This window comes from Callorhinchus milii, unplaced genomic scaffold (assembly GCF_018977255.1).
Source record: "Callorhinchus milii isolate IMCB2004 unplaced genomic scaffold, IMCB_Cmil_1.0 Scaffold1, whole genome shotgun sequence".
Lineage (NCBI taxonomy): Eukaryota > Metazoa > Chordata > Chondrichthyes > Chimaeriformes > Callorhinchidae > Callorhinchus > Callorhinchus milii.
The window spans coordinates 111,361,442-111,383,835 of NW_024704742.1; the positions used below are offsets into that span (position 1 = coordinate 111,361,442).

A 22,394-nucleotide genomic window follows, 5' to 3' on the forward strand; every position below is an offset into this window, starting at 1 on the left:
CAAAGATCAGGGGGTGGGGGGGGGGGGGAGAGGTGGTGGGGGGGGGAGGGGTGGGGGGAGGGGTGGGGGGTGGGGGGGGGGGGTGGGGGGGGGGGGGGTATGAGGGGTGGGGGGGGGGGTCGACCGAAATGCCAGATTTAAACCTAAAGATGGGAAGGGAATGGCTGGGAACCACAACAGGGCAGGTGGTGTGTGGAGAAGGTGTGGCTCCTGTTGGGGAGGGAGGGAGGGAGGTCTGCATACAGTATGGTAGGACCTGCTGGGCTGTGGTTGTCAGAGGGGAGTGAGAGCTGAAACAACGCGTGTGTAAGGCTGGGACATTGATGAATTGTTTACGTGGCCTCCCACGCCTGGAGAAACATGTCCTGCGTTGCAGTTTTGTTAAGTAGGTAGATAGTGCATTGGGTATCTATCTCTCCTTCCCTTCTCCAGTGCCTCCTGGTAAGTCCTGCACATGGGCTGCAATGCTCCCTCGCAATCTCAGATAGAACGAAATGCCAACAGCAGAAGATGGTATTCGGAGTCATTCCACTGAGGATGACAGGTAATGAGCTGGTTTTGAATTTCATCGACACTCTTCTGTCTAATAAATAACTCCTAACCTAACTCACTGGATTACCTAACAACTGACAGCTAGAAACCGACTTGACCACTTTGAGATTGTTTTGCAATAAATCTGTGGCAAGGCGACACAGCGTTATATCCAGGGTTGGTATGGGCTGAGAGAAAGAGAGAGAGAGATGTGGCATCTCATGTGGTTTAAAGATAGTATGAAATGCAATGCCTGCAAAATTGCAATTTTCACATTTTCACATTTTTGTTTGACAAGATCCCCCTATCTTAGCCCAAATTATCTCAAAAAGCAATGACACAAGCAGAATACAGGATTGAGAACCCCAATAAGTCCTTCATAACATTCAGCAGTTTGATTTTTATATAAAGATGTATACAATTACATATGTGTAATTTCTTTTAATCATAACTCAATTCCACAGACTATTACGAAGACTGTTTAGATCTTTTGTTCCATGGATCTCTGTTGATTTTACAAGTTTGTAAAATTACAGTATTTTGCAAGGCGATGGTTTGCAATTTCATTGTTTGCCCCTACAACATTTCCCCCTTCCTCTCCTGAAGATCCTAACTTATATTGTACTAAATTTCAGGAGTGTCAGTTCTTGGGTTGACATTAAAGATCCCATAGTACTACTTGAACAAGAAAAGGAGTTTCTCCAAGCATCTTGGCCAACCATCCTCCCGATTATTTGATCATTCACCTCATTTGTGGGGGAATTGTTTTATGAAAAATGTTTGTCATGTTTGCCTTCAATTAGTTACTTCACTCCTTCCCTTAACAGGAATTACATTCCTGTAACCCATCCTCACACTGTACCAGAGTGCAATTCCCATGGGTAAATTAAGGAATCCTGTAAGAAATACAGTAATTTATATCCCTCTGTGTGTTATGTGGTCTAGGCTGATATTCAAATACAGTGTTGGGAGAGCATTACATTGTTAAAGGTGTTCTCAGGATGAAAATACACAGCCATTATACTTTACAATATATCCTGTAAAGCACTTTGAGATGTCTTTCTGACATGAATGGTGCTATATCAAATGCAAGAAGAATGAATGATTATTATATGTTCTAATTTATTGTCATATTTTTTAGCCTACAAGTTTTTGCTGCCAACTGTACAACTTCTGGCCAAAGGAACATCTTGTGAACTTTTCCACAAGACAACACATAGCTCACTAAGATGTTTTTCAGTAACCCCTGGATTTGCCAAAAAAAATGGAGATCATTCAGTGGATAAGGAAAAGGTATAAGCCTATTTTGACATTTCCTTATACTGGTACAATCCCAGTGTATGTAGTACTGAAATGTGTTTTATTTATTTCATATTCTCCACACACTACATGTAAAGATCAAACAGATCTAACAGGGGATGGTGTTCCTTTAAAAAATGTTGTGTTGCATAAAATGACTAACCTCACTTCTACAAATATAGCAATGTCATGATTTACCCATCCTCCCTTGATATGAAACAAATAACACCACACTTCTTCAAACTTTGATCCTGGATCAGTTTGTGGCCCTAAGTGCATGTCCTTAAATGCGATTCCATTATTATAACTTTCCCTTTTCCCATTATTTGTATTTTACATATCTGTTTCTCCTTAAATCCAATTTTGATTCTTTGGGTCCTAGTGCAATAAGATTGGTCATTCATTTCATGGTTATTTGTGGGAAATTGCTGTAACTGCTGCAGTCACTACACTTTACAATATTTTCTGTGACGCTCTTTGGGATGTCCTCCTGACATAAAAAGCACTATACCAAATGTAAGGATTATTATTATTACTACCTGCATTTACAGAGGAGTTTAAAACCTAGTAATTTTAATACGATATTTTGACAGCCTGGTCATAAGAACGGAATAAAGATAACACCTGGAAACTCAACAAAGTTCTTAGGAAAAAGCCATGATCAGTTCTATTGTCCAAAATGTGGAAGCCCAGGGCTACATATGGAGGCATTTATATGTAAGTATAAGTTTTGGGGGTCTGAAATTTCAATATGTGATGTGTTATTTAAAGCCAATAGTACTGATAATAATAACAACAAAATGACATTTGGATGACGCCTTTCATGTCGGATGACGTCCCAAATACACCGTTGTCAAAAGTGAGCATCTTTAAAATAATTTGCATTGCAAATCACAGAATGTATAACTGTTCACAATCTATTCTCTTTATAAATTGATGCAAGCAATTCTTGATTGATTGACACAGATGTTTCATTTCTTCTTCCAGCCCCTACACCGTTTGTAAAATGTAACAAATGCCAACACTTCTTCTTAATGGTGAGTCCAAGAAAAGATTCCATTAAGGGTTACAGAGAAGTGGATCTATGGCATACAGCTGTCGAAAAAGAATTGCAACTGAAACTACCATCACCAAAACAAGTAAGTCGGAAGGTTCTTTGTTCTTCGAAGGTTTGCAATGTGCACAATTTCCTTTTGCTGACAGTATCTTACATTGGAACAGTGCTGCCTCTGTAAACATATTATCTGCCTCCTCAACACTTCCATTTTCATTTCCAAAGTCCTCCGAGACACTACGCCGCGTGAAGGGTGTTATATAAATGCAAGTTGCTGTTGTATTTGTATTTCACCGACATCACAATGGTTACACTCCTCAGAGTAGCACGACAAGGAGAGAACTGAGTCTTGTCGTTGGTCGTCATAGCATTCTTTCATTTGGGTTATAATCCATATCAGACTGATGGAATGAGAATCTTGTTCTGTTACAACTTATGGATCTGAAGAGCGCAACTAGTTGCTGGAGAGTGAGACCACAGCAGCAATTTTGTCCCAGTGCCAAGTCCAGATATAACGTATAAAAGTATGAAACATAAAAATAGGTTTTAGCACACACCACTTTGGGTATGGCACTAAATACATCTCACGAGCTCCCAAAACATCACTATTCTGCTTCATCCATCTTTATTTATCCATCTTCATCTGTATTTAAACATATTCAAAATCTGTTTAATATGTCATATTTTACAGATTGGAAAGAATTATTAATGTTTTGGGTTTCAGATCCATAATTTTTTGGATAAGTATGTTATTGACCAAACCTATACAAAGAAGGTTCTCTCAGTGGCTGTTTACAATCACTATAAACGAATTTACAACAATGTGCCACCTGCAGTCACACAGGTCGATGAGTTCTGTGGAATCCAGCAGTCCACTACATCTTCTAAAGGTAAGTCCGGTCTGAAACCTTTGATCTTCAAAAACTGCAGACCTCATAATTGTCTAGTTTCTGCCTGTTGAACGTTCCGGGATGCTACCTTGTATCAAGGGCGCTATGTAATTACAAGTTGTTGTTGTTATTGGATAAAAGCACTGTTAGTTACCAAAATAAATTCCCTCCCACTTGATTCCCCCATCACAGTTTGAAAATTCAATTCCATTTCCATTTTATTCAAGTAACATCCTTAATTGGTCCTTATTGGGGTTCAGAGTAGTGTTAGTTTAATATCCAAATTCAATATTTTCTGAGGTTTTTAACATCAGAGCTAATATATGACTAATCCAACCTTCATATTGGCAAGCTTTTTACTGCCCAAGAAACCATCGTGGTGGATTTGAGCAGCAGGTAAGATTGGGAACCTGTTACGTTAAATCAAATATTCTTTAATTTCAGCTGTTACTATTTTCAGAATAAGTATTCGTGGAGTCCCGTAGCTCATTGGTTAGAGCGCTCACTTTGCAAGCAAGAGACCTGGGTTCAATTCCAGGCAGGGTGAAGCCTTGGCAAGTTTCCTTACTCCACATGCCTAATAATAATCCCTCAAAAAAATAATAAATTGGTCATTTTAATCCACGACTGTTTGTGGACACTGCTGTGCACAATTGGCTGCCGCGTTTCACCCACAAATATACAGTCAATTTATTTTACACTCTATTCTGTGAAACGTTTTGAGATGTCTAGAAGATGTGAAAAGCGCTATATCAAATGCAAGGATTATTATTATTATTATTATTATTTCTCTTGGGGTGTCTACGTAGATAGAAACTGCTCCTCCTACCAGATATTTATTTCAATTCAGCATAGAAGAGATTCTTTATTCTTACTGAATCTCAGGCTTGACAAGCCTTTTTGATGTAGGGACTAGAATGTATGGAACCAAGGTACTATTGACAACAGTGTTTGAGTGGACACATTTAAATATACTATATATGTGCGCCCACAAAATATACAATGAATTCACTTTACAGTATCTTCTGTGAAGAGCTTTGAGACATCTCAAAGACATGATAAGGCACTATATTAAATGCAAGGATTATTATATATGACATATACAGTACACCAGTTCACCTACTGGGGGTGGATGGGAGCAAGGGGAAGGGGAATATGCTGAGTCTTTGTTTAAACTACCAACGTCCCAAACAAGCCATTTTGAAGATAAGATAGGACTTTGAAAAACCATCTGCATGACTCCATCCACAACATACCAGAACACTCTATTTTGACACACCATATCTGATCAAAATGCCTAAATAATGAAGTAATGAATAAAAGCAAGACCCACCATTGTAAAGTGCTCTGAGACTTTATCCTACATGAAGGGCGCTGTTGTTGTTGCTGCAAGTTGTTGTTGTTTTAAAATACACTCAGCTGTATTTTTTCACCTTCTACAGAAATGCTGCAGATGGGAGGAATGTATCCCTTTACCAGCCAAGCCCACTTCTCTTCTACAGAACAAGATGTATTAAGTTTTCCAAAGGATTTACACACTACAAGTGATTCTGTTCATCTAGACAAAAGCAACATCCTCTTGCTTGGACCTACAGGCTCAGGTAAAATAGAAATGGACATCTAAACAGTCACATTATGAGTAAATATTTACAGTACTTGATATTGACTTTTTTGATTATCAATAGATATAGATGCAATCTTCAACAGCAGATTTGTTTGCCGCAAAATTACTAGATTTCAGACTGCATTGTACTTAAATGTTGGCTAGAATATGAATTTGAAGTTCCGTCATGAAACATAAATCCACAACCTTTCTGGCTCAGTAATAGGTTATTTTAACTAAGCAATGAATCAGTAAATAGAGGGTACATATATCAGGTAGAGTGGTCTAGATGAACAAGCAATGGGAGGCTTGCCAGATAGTGCTCTCAATGCAGTTTTAGCTGGTTAAACTCCAGCAGTTTCCCAAAACATATTCTGGGATCTCTAAGCTTTGGATCTTGGCAACCCGAGCCTAATATTTTCCTGAATTAGCTAAGTAGGATGCATTCTTCCAAGAAAAGAATTCACATTACTTTCCATGCTAATACATATGTAGAGCAACACATGCATAGTGATAGGTTTCTGATGTGTCAGAAACTTGACTTTCCAAAAATTGCATATGTGGAGCTCACAGTCTAGGGGTTGGATAATCTTGAGCAAGGTGATGGATTTCCACATGTCTCAGATACCTGATCAAAATAAAACAACTGATTTCTACAGTACTGTTCAGCATGTTGAAGTTACAGTAAACCTTCGCAGATGTCTTAGACATGATTGACAGTCTCCCACACAAAAAATACTCAATGTGAGGCACTGATAACTTTCTGCCACTTGCAGCGATCCAACACAAAATTCCTATCATAATCACTGTCAAATTGCCTATTTCAATTTCATATTCAAAAAGAAATATACTCCAACTGAGACCTGAATTTCTATCCAGTCTTAGCCTTTGAGATAATTTTGTCTTGAAAATTTAAGGTCCTGCAGAGATGTTGAAATATTGTTACCTTCAGACCTAATTTGGAAGCTGGTTCTTTTTAAGAACTGTGGAAACACAGATTCCAAAATAAGACTAAATTAAAGATTTTTTCCATAATTCTGTTCATTCTTAAATTTTAAGACAACATGCTCTTAGAGGCTAAGATTGGGTGCAATTTCAGGCATTTATGTAATTTTTTAAAGATATTATTTATCCAACTGTACCTTACCCCAGACGCAGCTGAAACACTCGTCCATGATTTGTCACCTCTCGACTTGACCTTTCAAATGCCATCTTCACCGGTCTCCCCAGCTCCACCATGCACAAGATCCAGCTGATCTGAAACGCTGTTGCCCGCATACTCACCTGCACTAAACTCCATACCCCCATCACGCCAGTTCTAGCCAGGCTCCACTGGCTCACTATCACGAATGAATCGATTTCAAGATCCTCACACTCATTTTCAAAACCCTTCAAGTCCTGGTTCCTCTCTACCTCTTTGACCTGCTTAATCCCAACCCACTGCCTCTGCTCGACTGCCTTCGTCCTCCTACATGGCCCTCGTGGTGGCCGCGCTTTCAGCCACTATGCCCTGAAACTCTAGAATACTCTTTCTCTATCCCTCCACCTTTCCCCTTACTTCTCCATCTTCAGGTCATGCCTGAAGACCTTCCAAAAAAAACAACAACTTGGATTTATATAGCGCCCTCCACGCTGGATGGCATCTCAGAGAGCTTCATGGTAACGGATCCCAGGGCCGAGCCAGGGGAAGGGGGAGGAAGTTGACCAAAGGCGCGGTTGAAAAGAAAGATCTTCAGCCAACACCTGAAAGTGGGAAAAGAGGGGGCAAGGAGAAGGGAGTGAGGAAGGCAGTTCCAGAGCCTCGCGGCATAGTGGCTGAAGGCACGGCTGCCGATGGTGGAGCGGAGGACTCGGGGGACAAGGAGGAGGCCAGCCCTGGTGGAGCGAAGGCAACGGGCACTGTTGTGAGGCGAGAGGAAGTACTTCGTATTCGGCCGTACTTACGGTCACCTCCCCCCGGTTCGGTGTTGTGCTCCGTCATTGTCAAACGCTCTGGGACTCTACCTTGTGTAAGGGACGCTATATAAATGCAAGTTGCTGTTGTTGTTTCTCACTTTAATCTTTTTAAATAAATGATCTCTCTTTTTGTAGGAAAAACCTTGTTGGCCCAGACTTTGGCCAAGTGTTTGGACGTGCCGTTTGCTATCTGTGACTGTACATCATTAACACAGGCAGGATATGTTGGTGAGGACATAGAATCAGTTATTTCTAAACTGCTACAGGATGCAAATTACAATATTCCGAAAGCCCAGCAAGGTACTTTTTTATTTAGTTTTTCCCATTGCTGAAAATTGTGGGGCATTGCAAATTAGCTATCATTTTCATCTACAAAAATACATGAAAGTACACTACACTTTATAATAAGAACATAAGAACATAAGAATTAGGAGCAGGAGTAGGCCATTCGGCCCCTCGAGCCTGCCCGCCATTCGATAAGATCATGGCTGATCTTCAGACCTAACTCTAATTACCTGCCATAGCCTGAATCCTGTGAAGCAATTTGAGACATTTCCCTGACCTGGAAGGTGCTATGTCAAATGTAAGGATTATTATTTATAAAATTAGAAAATAATGTGATTTATTTTTCTTGAAAATAAATTCATTATTGTGGCTAAAAATTTCCAATATGTAGATATGTTTGACAAATGTATCCATGTGTGCTTATAAATACTTACAAAACAATGAGTGCATTTTTAAAAGTACAGATGTAATTTTATATGCGTAATGTTTTATTTGAAATTATGCTGCATTGATTTAGAAATACACAAGGGCAAATTCACAAAATGTACCACACAGAGCAGAACAATACTTATCTACATTAAGAAATTTGCTAAATGGAGCTCGTGGAGCAAAATAACCTCAATGAGATAGGGGTCAGTGCATATTAATATAGCATTTGCATTTTGATTACTATAATACATATTTATTCAAACATATCAATGTCTTTCGGAATATATACTGAATTTCAACCTCCCTAGATTCTTTGCAGACATGCCTGCAAGGCATATATATATATATATATATGTGACCTTTGCGCTAGGGGAGAACCAATAGACACCACTTACCTTGCCTGAGCTCAAGAAGGATATTTTTTAGAAATGGCATTCATTTATTCCACTTCAAAGGGATCAAGGGCTAAGGCACTCCACTAAGGCTCAAACCCAGAACCTCCTTGTCTAAAAGTCAATGTTCAATTCACTGAACTAACCAGGTTGATAAAACCATAGACTCTGTTTTAGGCCAAAGGTTATTATGCAAGATGAATGAGACCATATTTAGTGAGAGGGTTACTGTTTCTGAATGATTTTTATTTGTTTTTTAATTCAAAAGGAATTGTATTTCTGGATGAAGTGGATAAAATTGGAGCAGTTCCTGGGATACACCAACTTCGTGATGTTGGAGGAGAAGGGGTGCAGCAAGTGAGTGGTGGTCCCCACTGTGATAACATTGACAGATCACTCCTCTCACTGCCTTGGTAGATATGCTGTGGGATTAAACATCATGCCATAAATGCAGTGATAGTCAGGAATTTAAAAAAAATTAAATTAGAAAACTAAAAGCTTTGAAGGGAGACATTTTTTTAAAAACATAATTTGTCAGAATACTTTCTTCTGTGGCACAACAGTGCAACAAACCATAGCTGGATTTTTTTGAAGGTTTCTAAAACAATTGAGAAAAAATAGTTCTTAAGATAGGTATAATAGTCCATTTGTACATGATCCGTGCACCCTAACTTGCATATACTGGTTGAAACTGTTTGAGACTCTGATGTGCAATTCTGGTATTTTGTTCAAAAAACTATTTTGCTAATTGCATTTAGCTTAATTCCTTCTTTTTTCTTGGTTCTTTGTGCCCACAATTTTAAACAACATACTCTATATCCAAATATTTACTGTGTCGTTTCACCAAATAAAAGTAGCAAAATCAAGAGTATCAAGGACTGCCTTTAACACTTGTCCAGGGTGTAATTACTCATTTGTGACTGCTATGTGTATGTAGTGTATGGTAGTATTTTCATTTCTTGACATATTTTCTTGAGGACTCTATCTTTTTTTTCCGTCTGGTCCTATTTTACTCCGCAAGTCCCATCGGCCTGCTCAGATGGATGTTAAAGATCCCATGGCACTATTCTAAAGGAGAAGGGAGTTTCTCCTGGTGTCCTGGCCAACAATCCCCCCCAAATAAAAAAAAATCAGATACTCAGTTCATGGCTACTTGTGGGATTTTAATGTGCACAAATTGGTTGCTGTGTTTGCTAGTAAACTATACAGCCACTACACTTTACGGTATATTCTTGTGAAGCGCTTTGAGATATGATTTTGAACATTATGTTGAATTTCTATATCAGGGACTGTTGAAACTCTTGGAAGGAACCATAGTAAACGTCCCGGAGCGAAGTTCGAGAAGGTATCGTGTGGATACAATTCAAGTGGATACCGCCAATATTCTTTTTGTGGCTTCAGGAGCGTTTAATGGACTGGAGAAAGTAGTTAGCAGGAGGAAAAATGAAAAGGTTGGACCTCAATACTATGAGTGCTAAATATTCATTATTACTTTCAAAGGGGATATTCGTAAAGTATATATTCCAGGTGAAGAAAAGTGCTTAAATATATATATATTATATATATAGGGATTGTAGTATATTTACAGTTACTGCAAGATCCCAAGGTTAATGAGGTGCAGTGAGTATAATAATATAATAATAATCCTTGCATTTGATATGGCACCTTATCACATTGTTGAAAAGTCTTAAAGAATATTTTGATAAATGGTTTCCAAACAACTGCCAGTCTGGAATAATGACACCTGAGATCAGCTGGGATCACGATTCAGGAATGCTTCTTTGTTCTTGTGTTTGAGATCCATTTTTTTGAGGGCTTAAATCTTTGGTTGTCAGATGCGTGATAAGCTACAACAACAACAAAATTACATTTGTATAGTGCCACTCTCATCTGTAGGACGTTCCAAGGCGCAGGATAGCTAGTGACTATCTCCCTGGTTACCGGATAGGGATCAAGGCGGTAGGTAAGCCTGAACTCCTTGAGGCTGAGCTGGTTCCAGGGAAGGCAACAGAATGTCGAAATTGAGTCAACCCTCTATGGTAGTCTTGGTAGCCCGGTTGCTGAGTCAGGCGAGCAAAGGCGTCAGGTGGCTGGGTCTAGAGGGGGCTCAGGCCCCCCAAATCTAACTACAGCTCACCTCTTTAAGGGGATATGGAAGGGGAAAGTCTTGAGGAGGACCACAGCCAGTCCTCCATGCAGCCTCAACCGCGGGACCCTCTTGTCAACCTATCAGTAGTTGCTATCCACTTCTTCACCTCTGAATGACCCAATGGACTGTCAGTCAAACAAATGCCTCACCAGCCTTAAAGGCTTGACTGACAGGTCCATTGGGCCAATTGGGTGAGTACGCCCCGAAAAGTTTTACTCATTCCCCACAAAGAATATTATCTCCCACCACCTCTGTAAGAGAGTGCACAGTTATAGGGTATTGCTGATAACAGATCAATCAGCCACGCCAGGCTCGTTGGCAAGACTTGGAGGAACAGACTTGTCACATTGAATGAAATAACTTAAACTAATATTTAACATTAATTAATAATAATAATTAACAGATAGATAATAGAAAGCAAACTGATCTGGATCTGTTTGTTCAGTACCTAGGATTTGGCACAACATCTGACATGGGTAGTGGTCGTCGGGCTGTGGCAGCTGCTGGTTTGGCCCATTCATCTGGAGACAATATAGATGAAGAAATGAAAGAGAAAGACAGACTCCTGCGTAGTTTGGAGACCAAGGATTTGATTGAATTTGGAATGATTCCAGAATTTATTGGAAGATTTCCTGTGGTGCTTCCACTACATAGCTTAAATGAGGACATGTTAGTGCGTATTTTAAGTGAACCGCAAAATGCACTGTTAACTCAGTACAAGATGTTGTTTGCCATGGATAAGGTATGGAGAAAAAAAAAGGCCTGAGTACTATAAACGATATAAAGAACGGTAGTAATAAGAAACTACTGCCAGGTTTAGGATTGAAACCAACCTAATACACATCTGGATAGATGCTACATGCCAGTTTTCTCCTTTTGTTAGAACTGGAAAGCATGGTGCTTTGTTTTGGAAAAACTAGTAAAAATTAACCCTCTTTTAATGTCCTTTTAAATTATAAGAAGGGACACTCTGTATTTCTGTAGCATTCAGGGATATGCAAGTGACTGTCGAAAAGGGCACCAACAGAAAGCAAAGTAAAACACAAACTAAATGTTGTGCAAGCTAATATATATATAATGGGTGCTACCATATATAACACTAGGGATACATTGGAAACTGCATAAAACCCACAATCTTATTCAGGCAATAATGACCTAACTTAATCTGAATTTGGACAGTAACCTATGAAAAAGGGATGTAATTTTTGGACTCACAAAAGGCCATCATTCTGGAGTTGCAATATTTGGTCTAAAGTTAACCATTTTGGGTTCTTATTTGTAGGTCATGTCTTATTTTTCATATGAACTTGATAAAGAGTGCACTTTCAGTTAAAACAACTTTAAACAATCATTTATTGTAAACATAATTAATTTGGTAGGTTATTTTTAAATATCCAGCATATCTGAGCAAATCCCAGATATATACCTTTGCGTGCTGGTATAATACTTCACTGAATATATACCACTCTGTGACTTAAAATATTCAAAGAGATTTCATGCCACATGAGCACAGTTAGGTATACTCATCCTATTCAGCATACTCAAACTGTAGTTCAGCTGGTGAATCTTTGACTCTGAAAGCAAAGGTTGTAGGATTGAAACTCCACATAGAGTTTGGGATTCAGTGTATAACTAAAAAAAGAGAAGAAAAACTATTTTGAAAGTGGCAAGGACCACACATTTTGAAGTATATAGTATAATAATCCTTGCATTTAATATGGTACTTTTCACGTCTTCTGGAAGTCTCAAATCACTTCACAGAATAGACGATAAAGTGAATTGACTGTATAATTGTGGGCAAAATGCGGCAGTCAATTGCGCACAGCAGTGTCCCACAAGCAGTCGCGGATTGAGTATCCAAATTATTTTATTTATTTATTTTCTTGAGATTATTATCAGTCGTGTGGAATAAGGAGACTTGCCCAAGGTTTCTCCCTACCGGGAATTGAACCCAGATCTCTCGCTTGCGAGGCGAGTGCTCTAACCACTGAGCTACAGGACTCCATATGTGTATGTGTTCTGTGTAAGAAATAGCAGTTTTTAGGAAAACATATTTAATGTCCATAGAGTTGAAATATTGGTCTTCCCAAACATTAACTATGAGGTCCGTACCATTCTTAAAAATTACAAGAGGGATGAGAATGCAATATTGTGCTTTTTAAAACTAAATAGATAACAAAGTAAGCATACTGATCCTTGTAGATATTTAGTTTAACCAAAAGAATGCATTTACTTTGTACCTAAATAAGCAGTGATACAGTATGTTATTCAGGAATCTTGCTGTAACTTTCCTTCCAGTGTGATTTCACTGTTACTGAGGCAGCCCTGAGAGCTATTGCACACAAAGCTAATCAAAGGAAGACAGGGGCCAGAGGATTGCGATCAATCTTGGTATGTGACACAAATTCTACCTTTACTAGCCTGCCTTAATCCACTGAAGTCTTCAGTTACAATTTTTTTCACTAAAATTTATAAATGCTATATAATCAAGATTAGTTCTACAACAGGTTCTTTGGGCTCCCAAAAAACATTCTCAGCTGTCACTCAAGCACACTTACTCTCATCAAGGCACTGTGCTATTCTCGGCTGTGTTGCAGGAAAGTGCACTGGGCTCTGAGGTGGAATATTGCCCCACAATCTGGATTATCCAGGCCAGGGCTGTCCGAGTTAGTCTTGACCCCTCCTATTGTCATAAAAGGGACAGCACTGCGTTAAGCTGTCCAATTTCACAATAGGTTATAAAAGGGTATGAGATAAGACCATCTTCTCAGACTGGCATGAGGTAGGAAGTATTCCACATGGGACCATGTTAGGATCACTACTGTTTACCATATACATAAATGATTTCAATTCATGTAAAGGATTAATTTGGTGTCAAAATCTGCAGATGATACCAAACTGGTGGGGGGGTATGGTAAATACTGAAGGGATTGCAGAAGAATGCAGGAAGACATAAAAAGGCTAGCAGAATGGGCAGATAGTTGTCAAATTAAGTTTAATATAGGAAAATGTGAAATAATTCACTTCGGCAGGAAAAATAAAGAAGCCATCTATTTGGTGGACAGTGTCCAATTTTGGTCTCCAAACTATAAGTATATAGCAATGATGGAAAGAGTACAATGTAGGTTTACGAGGAAGATACCCAGTCTGGCAGGTTAGTATTATCAGAATTTAAGAGAATTTACTTCACACAAAGGATAGTGAGATTATGGAACTCGCTGACTGAATCTATGGTTGAATCAGATAATAATAATAATACTTGCATTTGATATAATGCCTTATTGCGTCATCGAGATGCCTCAAAGCGCTTCATAGGATATACTGTGAAGTGGGTTGACATGTGTATTTTGGGGGAAAAACACAGCAGTCAATTTGCACACAGCAATGTCCCACAACCATGGAGCGAGAACCAATTTTTTTTGGGTGGGGGCTTTGTTGGCCAGGACACCAGGAGAAACTCCCTTCTCTTTTCAAATAGTGCATGGGATTTTCGCCAGAACAGTTAGACAGGACCTTAGTTTAATGTCTCCTCCAAAGGACGGCACTTCCAACAATACAAAACACCCCCAAGGAAGAGTGATCCCAACACAATCGAGCTTCTCTCAGTAATTCAGTCACTATACCAGAAATTGATCTGAAACTTTGTGCGGCTGGATTCACATCAATCCTTGGCATTGTGCATTGACCCACTAATATTTTGTATCGCAACACCATCTACAAAGCCTGTTATTTTTAAAAATAAACAAGCTAAGTCCAAAGCCACTGAGCTCATCCTCTGCTTAAATCCCTGACTACGCTCCATGAACTGATAAAATAATTTTTAAGTCAGTCCATTGCTTTATTTCTAAAATACATTTTTTCCTTCACATGTTTAATCTGTTTAGGCTTTAGTTCTTCTCTCCTGAGGTTGTTGGTTCATGCTGGGCTATGGTTCCATGGGTGTTGTTTGCCCTCCAGTACCTCACCCAAATCACGATTTAGATGGCGAGTGTTGGCAGACTATTCTGAGGCTGTTCCTATCTGAACCCTAACATCCTGAATCTACCTCTTTATAGTGGTAATGCGGGAGAAGAAAGAATCTTAGAAGTCTTTTAACTTTCTTTGTCAAAGATGCAATTTCTGATTTTATTTCAGGAACAATTGCTGCTAGAGCCTATGTATGAAGTCCCTCATTCCAATATTATTGGCGTTCATATAGATAAGGAAGTTGTCAATGGCAAAAAGGGACCAGAGTATATTCGGTAAGTTTTTATCATCATATCATCATACCAGCACCACAGCCATGATCAGTCATCACAAACAACTTGCGACTATCCTCCCTGGTGGTGAGGGAAGTGTGGGGCTGGGGGGGAGGTGGTAAGCGGAGTTAGGCGAAGTCTCCTTGGAGCTGAATTGGCTCCAAGGTTACAAGCTTGGAAATTGAATCTCAGAATTGAGTCAATCCACTGTGGAGGTCTCAGTAGCCCAGTTCCTGAGCCAGGCGGGTCTGCAGGTCTCCACGGCACTGCTGATGACATAGCAACCAGCTTGGCTCATCAGCAGGAGTTGTAGGAGGAGACAGCTCTCTGGGGGCAGGGATTCTTTTCACTTCTGTTAATTGCACAAGCCAAAGTCCTAATGGTTAGGGTATTCCTAGCTGGACAAGCAGGTGGAAGCTTACGAGACACTTGGTGGTCAAACTACAGCACACTTCATTCCAAAAAAATGGAATTACCATGTATAAGTAACATACATGGAACTCAGTCTAGGTTGGATACTCTTTTTGCATGACACCCAACTGAACCCCAAAAAAGCCATCCCTGAATTGTGAAAGACTTTAATGAATATTGTTATATAATGTATATGCATATCATATATTGTTTGAAAATACACATTGATTTTGATTGGTAATATTAATAGCTTCACATAATGCAGTTATTGGCTTATATTAGGTTGTATTCCAGTGAAGAAGCCAGAAAATTCTGCATAACTTGCATAGTGAGAATTTTAGTGGAGCTGGTATTTTTCTTCACTTCTGGAACTTTGCTTTGAATCTAATCCAGACTTTAGATTAAAGAGAAAAGTCGGATTAATGATGCACTGCATTTCTTTATGGATTGTTTTGGATACTCCTGTTTAAACAAAACCATTCAAAAATAAAAACACATAAATGTCAAAAGTAAATTACTTGTATCTTTCTGAGCTTTAAAATTTATCCAAATGATGCCACATGTTCCTAAACTTGTTTTTATTGGGTTCTTTTTCACACAACCATGTGAAACAAATTACTAATGACTGTTTATTGCAGGGCCCCAACAAAAGAGGATGACAATACAGTTCGGGCAGTCAGAAGCAGGGATGGATGAAAAGAGCTGACACCATCAACAATCACTTACTTGGTTCAGTGTGAGACAAGCTGATTTGCTGAACAGTGAGACAGGAAGCTGAACACGTACACAATCATTTGTGACTAGTAAATTGTTCAAATAGCAAGTCATTGTTGAACATAACAAAAGGTCTCTGCTTCCATTGTGTATTTTAGAAACTGATGTTCAATTGGTGTTTCACATAAGATACAACACAAGCACAGATAGTATATTTTAGGGATGAGCTTCAATATCAATGCACAATCAATATTTTATTTGTCTACTTTGTGCATTTTCAGCCTACAATTCTACCTATATCAATTCAAACTGGGTAAAATATGAAACAGCATTATGGAATTAATTACAGTGCAGGAGAAATTGAGTGAGATCTGTCTTTGTCCCAGGTTATTTCGTAAAACCAAAATTGTTCCATAGACATTGTTAAATAACAAAGATTCAATTAAAATGACACGGGCCTTACCACTATTGGACTTCACTCATATTAATGGCCATTAATTCAATTTAATGTGCATTTCTACACATATTTATTATTTATACTGTGCATTGGGAAAACAAATACATTTTCCAACATAACTGTCACTGAAAGACTTTTCGTTTCTAAGATTACAGAATACGAGCTTTAGCTGGGTACAGCTTGCAACAGCAGAATTGATTTTCAAGTTTACACTAGGTGCTTTGCAGTTATCTTTTGTAATTTATATAGCATTGAAAACAGTCATTTTCCACCATATGACTTTTTTATCAATGCTGTCAAAAAACATTTCAGTGTTTCTATGAAGTGCTGACTCAGACCACTGCAGTCTGTATTTAAAGTAATCCTTGCGTTTGATTTAGCGCCTACAATGTTCAATGCCAAGAATGTCTCAAAGCGCTTCATAAGGTTCTGTAAAGTATAGCGACTCTGTATTTGTGGGTGAATAAATAGTCATAGCTTTCAAAAATCTGCCAAGATCTAAGAAATTATGAAACATGCTTAATAGGTTGAACTGTGTTCTCTTGTTAATAAGTCACCTGATTCACTAACAACCCTTTCTCCTGTTTCTTTACACCATTCAAGTAATTGTCCATCTTTCTGATCTACAGAAAGTTTGCTTTGTAACCCTAAGTTAATAATAAAGAATATAACTCAAATTGTTCTCTTTACCTGCGCTACCCATGTCAATAATTCAGGAATTGGTGCAAGCTCCAACTGAATAAATGCTGCTCCCAATTGGGTGGAACCTAACCCCCAAATCTCTGTGGTTTTAGGTCTTTAATTATTTTTGGGAAACAGAGAAGTGATAAAGGAAAGTGGTGTTGGAAGGATCCAGATAACAGTGGCCTCCCCCCAGTTCCCTGCTGAACTGGCTCCAAGGTGACATGCCTGGCAACAGAATGGCGGAATCGGGCCAGCCCTCCGTGGCAGTCTCAGTAGTCCGGTTCCTGAGCCAGGCGGGTCCGGAGCATTCCAGCCTGGCTCATCAGCAGGACCTGGAAGGGTAGACCAGTCACTGGAGGCCGGGAGTCAACTCACTCAGCAGCGGGGAAGCTTATCAGACAGCGACATCAATGGCAAGCTACGTGGTGTGAGCTGGTTAGACTCCAGCAGAACCCCAACACACTCTGGGGTCCCCAGGCCGTGGCTCTTGCTAACCCGCGCCTAACACTTGCTGGAATTAGGTAAGCGGGAGGCGTCTCTCCAGGGAGAGAGTGTGCATTCCAGTCCAACCATCTATCTGTGGGGTTTGCATGTGTTGGTTGGGATCCTCTGTATCCTGGTGATGGGTTTCCGCAGGTGCCGGACATCGGACTGACAGCAGAAGTGCTGCCAACCGCGCCGGGGCCAGAGCCAGGCCCAGAGCCAGGCCCAGGGCCAGAGCCAGGCCCGGCCCAGGGCCAGAGCCACAGCGGGGGCCAGAGCCAGAGCCAGGCCAGGGCCAGAGCCAGGGCCAGAGCCAGGCCCAGGGCCAGAGCCAGAACCAGAGCCAGGCCCGGCCCAGGGCCAGAACCAGAGCCAGGCCCGGCCCAGAACCAGATCCAGGCCCGGCCCAGAGCCAGAGCCAGGCCCAGCGCAGCCTGTGAAGGGCAAGTGTCGTCAGGGTGACGGAGAGGCGTCACAGCACCGACGTAATGAGAGCCCGCCTACCCGGCGCTTCCGATTGGCGAGGCCGCACAAGCTGTGATTGGCGGAGGTAGCTGTCACTCTGGGCGGGCACAGCTCGCGGTGGTCAGTCGCCATGTCGCGGGGTGCGGCCGGCAGCGGGCGGCTGGTGAGCGAGGCCCCGGCCGCGGAGTGGCTGGAGAGCCAGGCGCTGGGCGGCGGCCTCCACCTGCTCCGCGAGCGCTTCTTCCAGTCAGGCAACCGCGCCAACATGTGGCTGCTGCGGGGCTCCCACCTGGACCTGCTCATAGACGCCGGCCTCGGCCTGAGGAGCGTCCCGGACTACCTGAAGCGGGCCGGGCTGATCGGCTCCAGGCCGCTGCTGGCCGTCGCCACGCACGTCCATTTCGATCACTCGGGCGGCCTGCACCAGTTTGAGAAGGTGGCCGTGCACCGAGCCGAGGCCGAGGCTTTAGTGCAGGGCGATAACTTCGAGACAGTGACTTGGCTGTCGGACAGTGAGATAGTAAAGGCCCCTGAGCCGGGCTGGACAGCCAGGAACTACAGCGTGCGGCCCGTGCTGCCGGCTCGGGTCTTAGAGGATGGTAAATGTCACGCTCAAAACCGCAGCAGCACGAAACCACTCGACATGCCACCACTTACTTATTATACATAACCAGGTCCACGTTCTCCGTAAATGTGTATTTTGCTCAAAACTGTATTTATCCCCCCTGCTCGGGTCATGACCCAACTGTGCAGCGCCTTGGGACGTCCTCCTGACGTGAACGGCGCTTTATAAATGGAATCTTGTTGTTGTTGTTGTTAACCCGTAACCCGCTAAACTGCTGGTGAACTGAATTTCTGATGACATCAGCGATGCCAAATTCATTTATTGGCAACTGGAGAAGTATCGTTGGCATTTGAGGACGAATTTCATGTGAAAACAATGCAGTGCCAGATTAATATGGTTTGAAATTCTCTGTGTTCATTGAATTAACCAAAGGTAACCAGCCCAATGTGGGTGTTTATACTCCACACCAGGCTAAATTAAGCTTGTGTTTATGTAAAGCTTCAACAACAACAACAAGATTCCATTTATAGAGCGCCTTTCACGTCGGGAGGACGTCCCAAGGCGCTGAAATATTACATACAAGTCAAAGCGGTTTTCCAACTCATCAGGACTGGGCCGAAGTGGCCTTACTATAAGGGTGGCCTCTGAGAAAGGGTTTGTTGGTGTGTGAACCTATCTATACTGAAGGGGCTGTTCCAGGGTGGTTGCTGAATGGACTGTAGTTGTAGAATTGTCCCACCTGCCAAGAATTTGAATTGAAATTGTTTTGACATTGCTGGTGAAGATGGGTTGCCAAATTTGCTTTCATGAATTGGCTGCTTGTCTCATTGTGTGAGCACATTTCCTTTTATAGCAACATTTACAGCATTTCTAAACAATATTTTTCAGACAACTGGATCACATGAGTGTTTGCTATGGTTAAAACATCCTGGGAATTATACTACTGGACCGATTTATCATTTTCAGTAGTAATTTAATAGGAATTGATCAGAGGCTGTCAAAGAGTTTCTAAAAGGGCTTTGAACCTGATGAAAAGGGGCTGAGGAGCGCTCTGCTTGCCTCAACAAACCACATAGAAGGAGATTTACTAACCAGTGTGGAACATAGTTCTTCGTGGTATTAAAAATACTTAGTGTCCTTGTAAATATTCAAAACTTTCAATAAAATTTTCTATTTTGTCACAATATGAAATTTGATATCCAGCTGAACTTTTAAGGAAATTGTTTGTCACTTGAGCTGTGTTAGTGGACCTCTGTCTGCATCCATTTTCTGTACCATGCTCCACCATCACCCCACCCTTGGTTGTCAATCTTTTAGCCACTGCTCTCTGGAATTTCCACATGTAGGTGACATACATATGTGAAACTGTCTGCTTTGGGTACGCTTAGCAGAGTAATGGATTTCCATATATGTCAAGACACCAAAGGTAACCAAAAAGGCACTTTGAAAGTGTAAGTATTGGGAATCAAAATGCACGATACTACATATGCCAGGTTTAGCACATTTTGATGATTTATTTGGTTAATTGGATTTCCCATTATTATTGTAGAGGTCCAAAAACTTGTGATTTTTGAATGCATGAGGGAGAAGGGAATAGGAGACATCGAGGCTTGTGTGCAGTATAAATACCAACACAGACTAGTTGTTTCGAACAGCCTGTGTCCACGTCGTATCATGCTATGTAATTCTGGGTAGAGAAAAGGAGTGAAAAAGAACTGGACACAGTCGTTTATGAAATGCTAGAATAGAGAATGAAATGGTAGAATAAATAACCACTTTGAGTCATTGGTGTGTTTTTACGATGTTGTGTCTGAAGGCGATCTCTAAAGATAAACGGTTGGATTTCTCAGTGACATATTTGGCAACATTCTATTTGCAATCCCATTGCCTCCATATGCCCGGGATCCAACTCTGAAATGAAAGGGTCCAAATTCCGTGCATGTGAAATGTCTGACATCATTATCAAAAAGGAACTGGGAAAAAGGCCGGGAGCAAACTCGTATGTCTTCTATTCAGGCATATCTCCCATCCCGTTACTGTTATTTACTGAGTAGCGGAGAACACCAAAATGAGTTTCTGATGGTTTTACTCAAAGGCATCTGACATCATCACACTACTTATCTGATCACGTCAGATGTTCATTCATGCATAGAACATTTTTGTGGCAAGAACCCGCCCTTGGAAGTGGCTTGTGAAATTCTGCCCTCTTGTAACTTGGTTTCTTCAGTAAGGATGACAGTGTCAGTCGTTAGCCTTTCTGCTATTACTGTTGCGAATAACTGTTTCTCTTTCTCAGTAGTTTTAACAAATGTAATTCCTTCATATAAATATTGGGCAAAGAATCATATTATCCTGGGCAAAGTCCATATTCTAGCATTTGGTAAGACCCCTCTTACCTCCTTCCCACACCCCAAGTAAGAGTGCGATTTCATTAATATAAACTCCTATATTATATTTGCCGGTGCCTTATATTTATATTAGGGATTTGACAATTGAGGTAATTGACAATTCCAAGCCTGGAAAATGTTGCTTAATATTTACTGTTGTGCTTTTCATATTAGGTGATGTTATTAATCTTGGAGACCGCCAGCTCACTGTCCTACACATGCCGGGACATTCTAGAGGTAGCATCTGTCTCCATGACCGGGACCAGCGTATTCTCTTCAGTGGGGATGTGGTGTACAATGGATCTATGATCGACTGGCTGCCTTACAGTAACATCAGTGACTACACCCAAACCTGTGAACGTCTAATAGAGCTTGCAGACAATGAACTTGTGCACAAAGTGTTTCCAGGCCATTTTAACTCATTTGGGCCTGAAAGACTCCACAGTCTGGCATCCAGTTATATTTCTAATGTTGGATTGTGCCACAAAGTTTCAACAAGTGCAGTAAGATGCATAGCAAATCTAGCTCTTCGTGCAAACAATTTCAGCTGCACTTAAGCATGAAAAGTGGGTCGATAAAGAAGATGTTTAGGAATTTAATTGCGATCCAGTTTAAGCTGCTGGATCTCCTGTCCTGCATGCAATCATTGTGATGTGCAGGATTTGTGGTTATAGACCAAAGGCTCTCAGAGGATTAACATTAATACTTGATAAGCTGAAGAGGCAAGTTTTCAGCCGTGTATCCTGTAGCAGGACTAGAGATGTTATGAAATGGAAAAATTCACATAACAGTAAATAAGGTAAAGTACATTGTGATTGTATTGAGTTAAGAAGTGAATAACATTTGATTCACAAATGTGTATATATTAAATGTGTGACAAACCCATATTGTAGATTTATTTTCTTTTAATATTTTAGGAAAGCCTGTGTAAAAATAATTTTTAAAAAGTTGAAGCATCTGCAAAGAGAACAAATCCTGAGGTGAACTCTGCATTAAGAAAAAATATTATACCTGTATATTATATAAGAAAATACAAATAAGTTTGAATTGAATTTTTGGATACCCTTCAGAAACATTGTCTGTATTATGATAAAATGTTTAGTGTAGGTTTAGCAATCAGGTTCCTGTGAAATATTATAAATAATACCCAGCATGTTTGCTTCAATAATAACCATAAAATTGTGGTTATCAGCAGGTAATACTGTAGTAACACTGTTTTCCTGTGAAAAACTAATTGCATTTATTTAGCGCTTTTCATGTCGGGAGAGCATCTAAAGTACTAGACAGTCAAGAGTTTGCACCCGAGCTGAGGGCTGAATTCAGCAGTGGTGGAAGTTAAGGCGGTGGGTGGGGGCGCGGGGATATGAATGAAGGTCTGGCCAAAGAGGAAGGTCTTTTGATG

The 22,394-nt window shown here is 40.6% G+C and overlaps 2 protein-coding genes across 2 annotated transcripts; both read left to right on the forward strand.

Annotated features, from left to right (window-relative positions):
• Positions 1-494: 494 nt before the first annotated feature.
• On the forward strand, positions 495-18,037 carry LOC103178416 (ATP-dependent Clp protease ATP-binding subunit clpX-like, mitochondrial). Its single transcript, XM_042346996.1, is given in 16 exon segments — positions 495-544; positions 996-1,051; positions 1,673-1,824; positions 2,424-2,547; positions 2,818-2,969; positions 3,609-3,774; positions 5,217-5,375; positions 7,469-7,633; positions 8,708-8,796; positions 9,726-9,890; positions 11,034-11,330; positions 12,887-12,979; positions 14,723-14,829; positions 15,876-15,892; positions 15,895-15,971; positions 17,729-18,037. Coding segments are annotated over 16 exon segments (2,178 nt in total).
• A 133-nt stretch (positions 18,038-18,170) lies between these two features.
• On the forward strand, positions 18,171-21,877 carry mblac2 (metallo-beta-lactamase domain containing 2). The gene is made up of 2 exons (XM_007893144.2): positions 18,171-18,639; positions 21,167-21,877. Exons 1-2 carry the CDS (start codon positions 18,171-18,173, stop codon positions 21,547-21,549), a joined length of 852 nt encoding a protein of 283 aa, XP_007891335.2. The 3' UTR covers positions 21,550-21,877.
• The last annotated feature ends 517 nt before the right edge of the window (positions 21,878-22,394 follow it).

Bases quoted from the DNA above. Each gene is read 5' to 3' on its own strand.
- mblac2 (XM_007893144.2), top strand. From the start codon at position 18,171: ATGTCGCGGGGTGCGGCCGGCAGCGGGCGGCTGGTGAGCGAGGCCCCG. The intron at 18,640-21,166 runs GTAAATGTCACG...TTTTCATATTAG, and splicing joins GGCTCGGGTCTTAGAGGATG to GTGATGTTATTAATCTTGGA.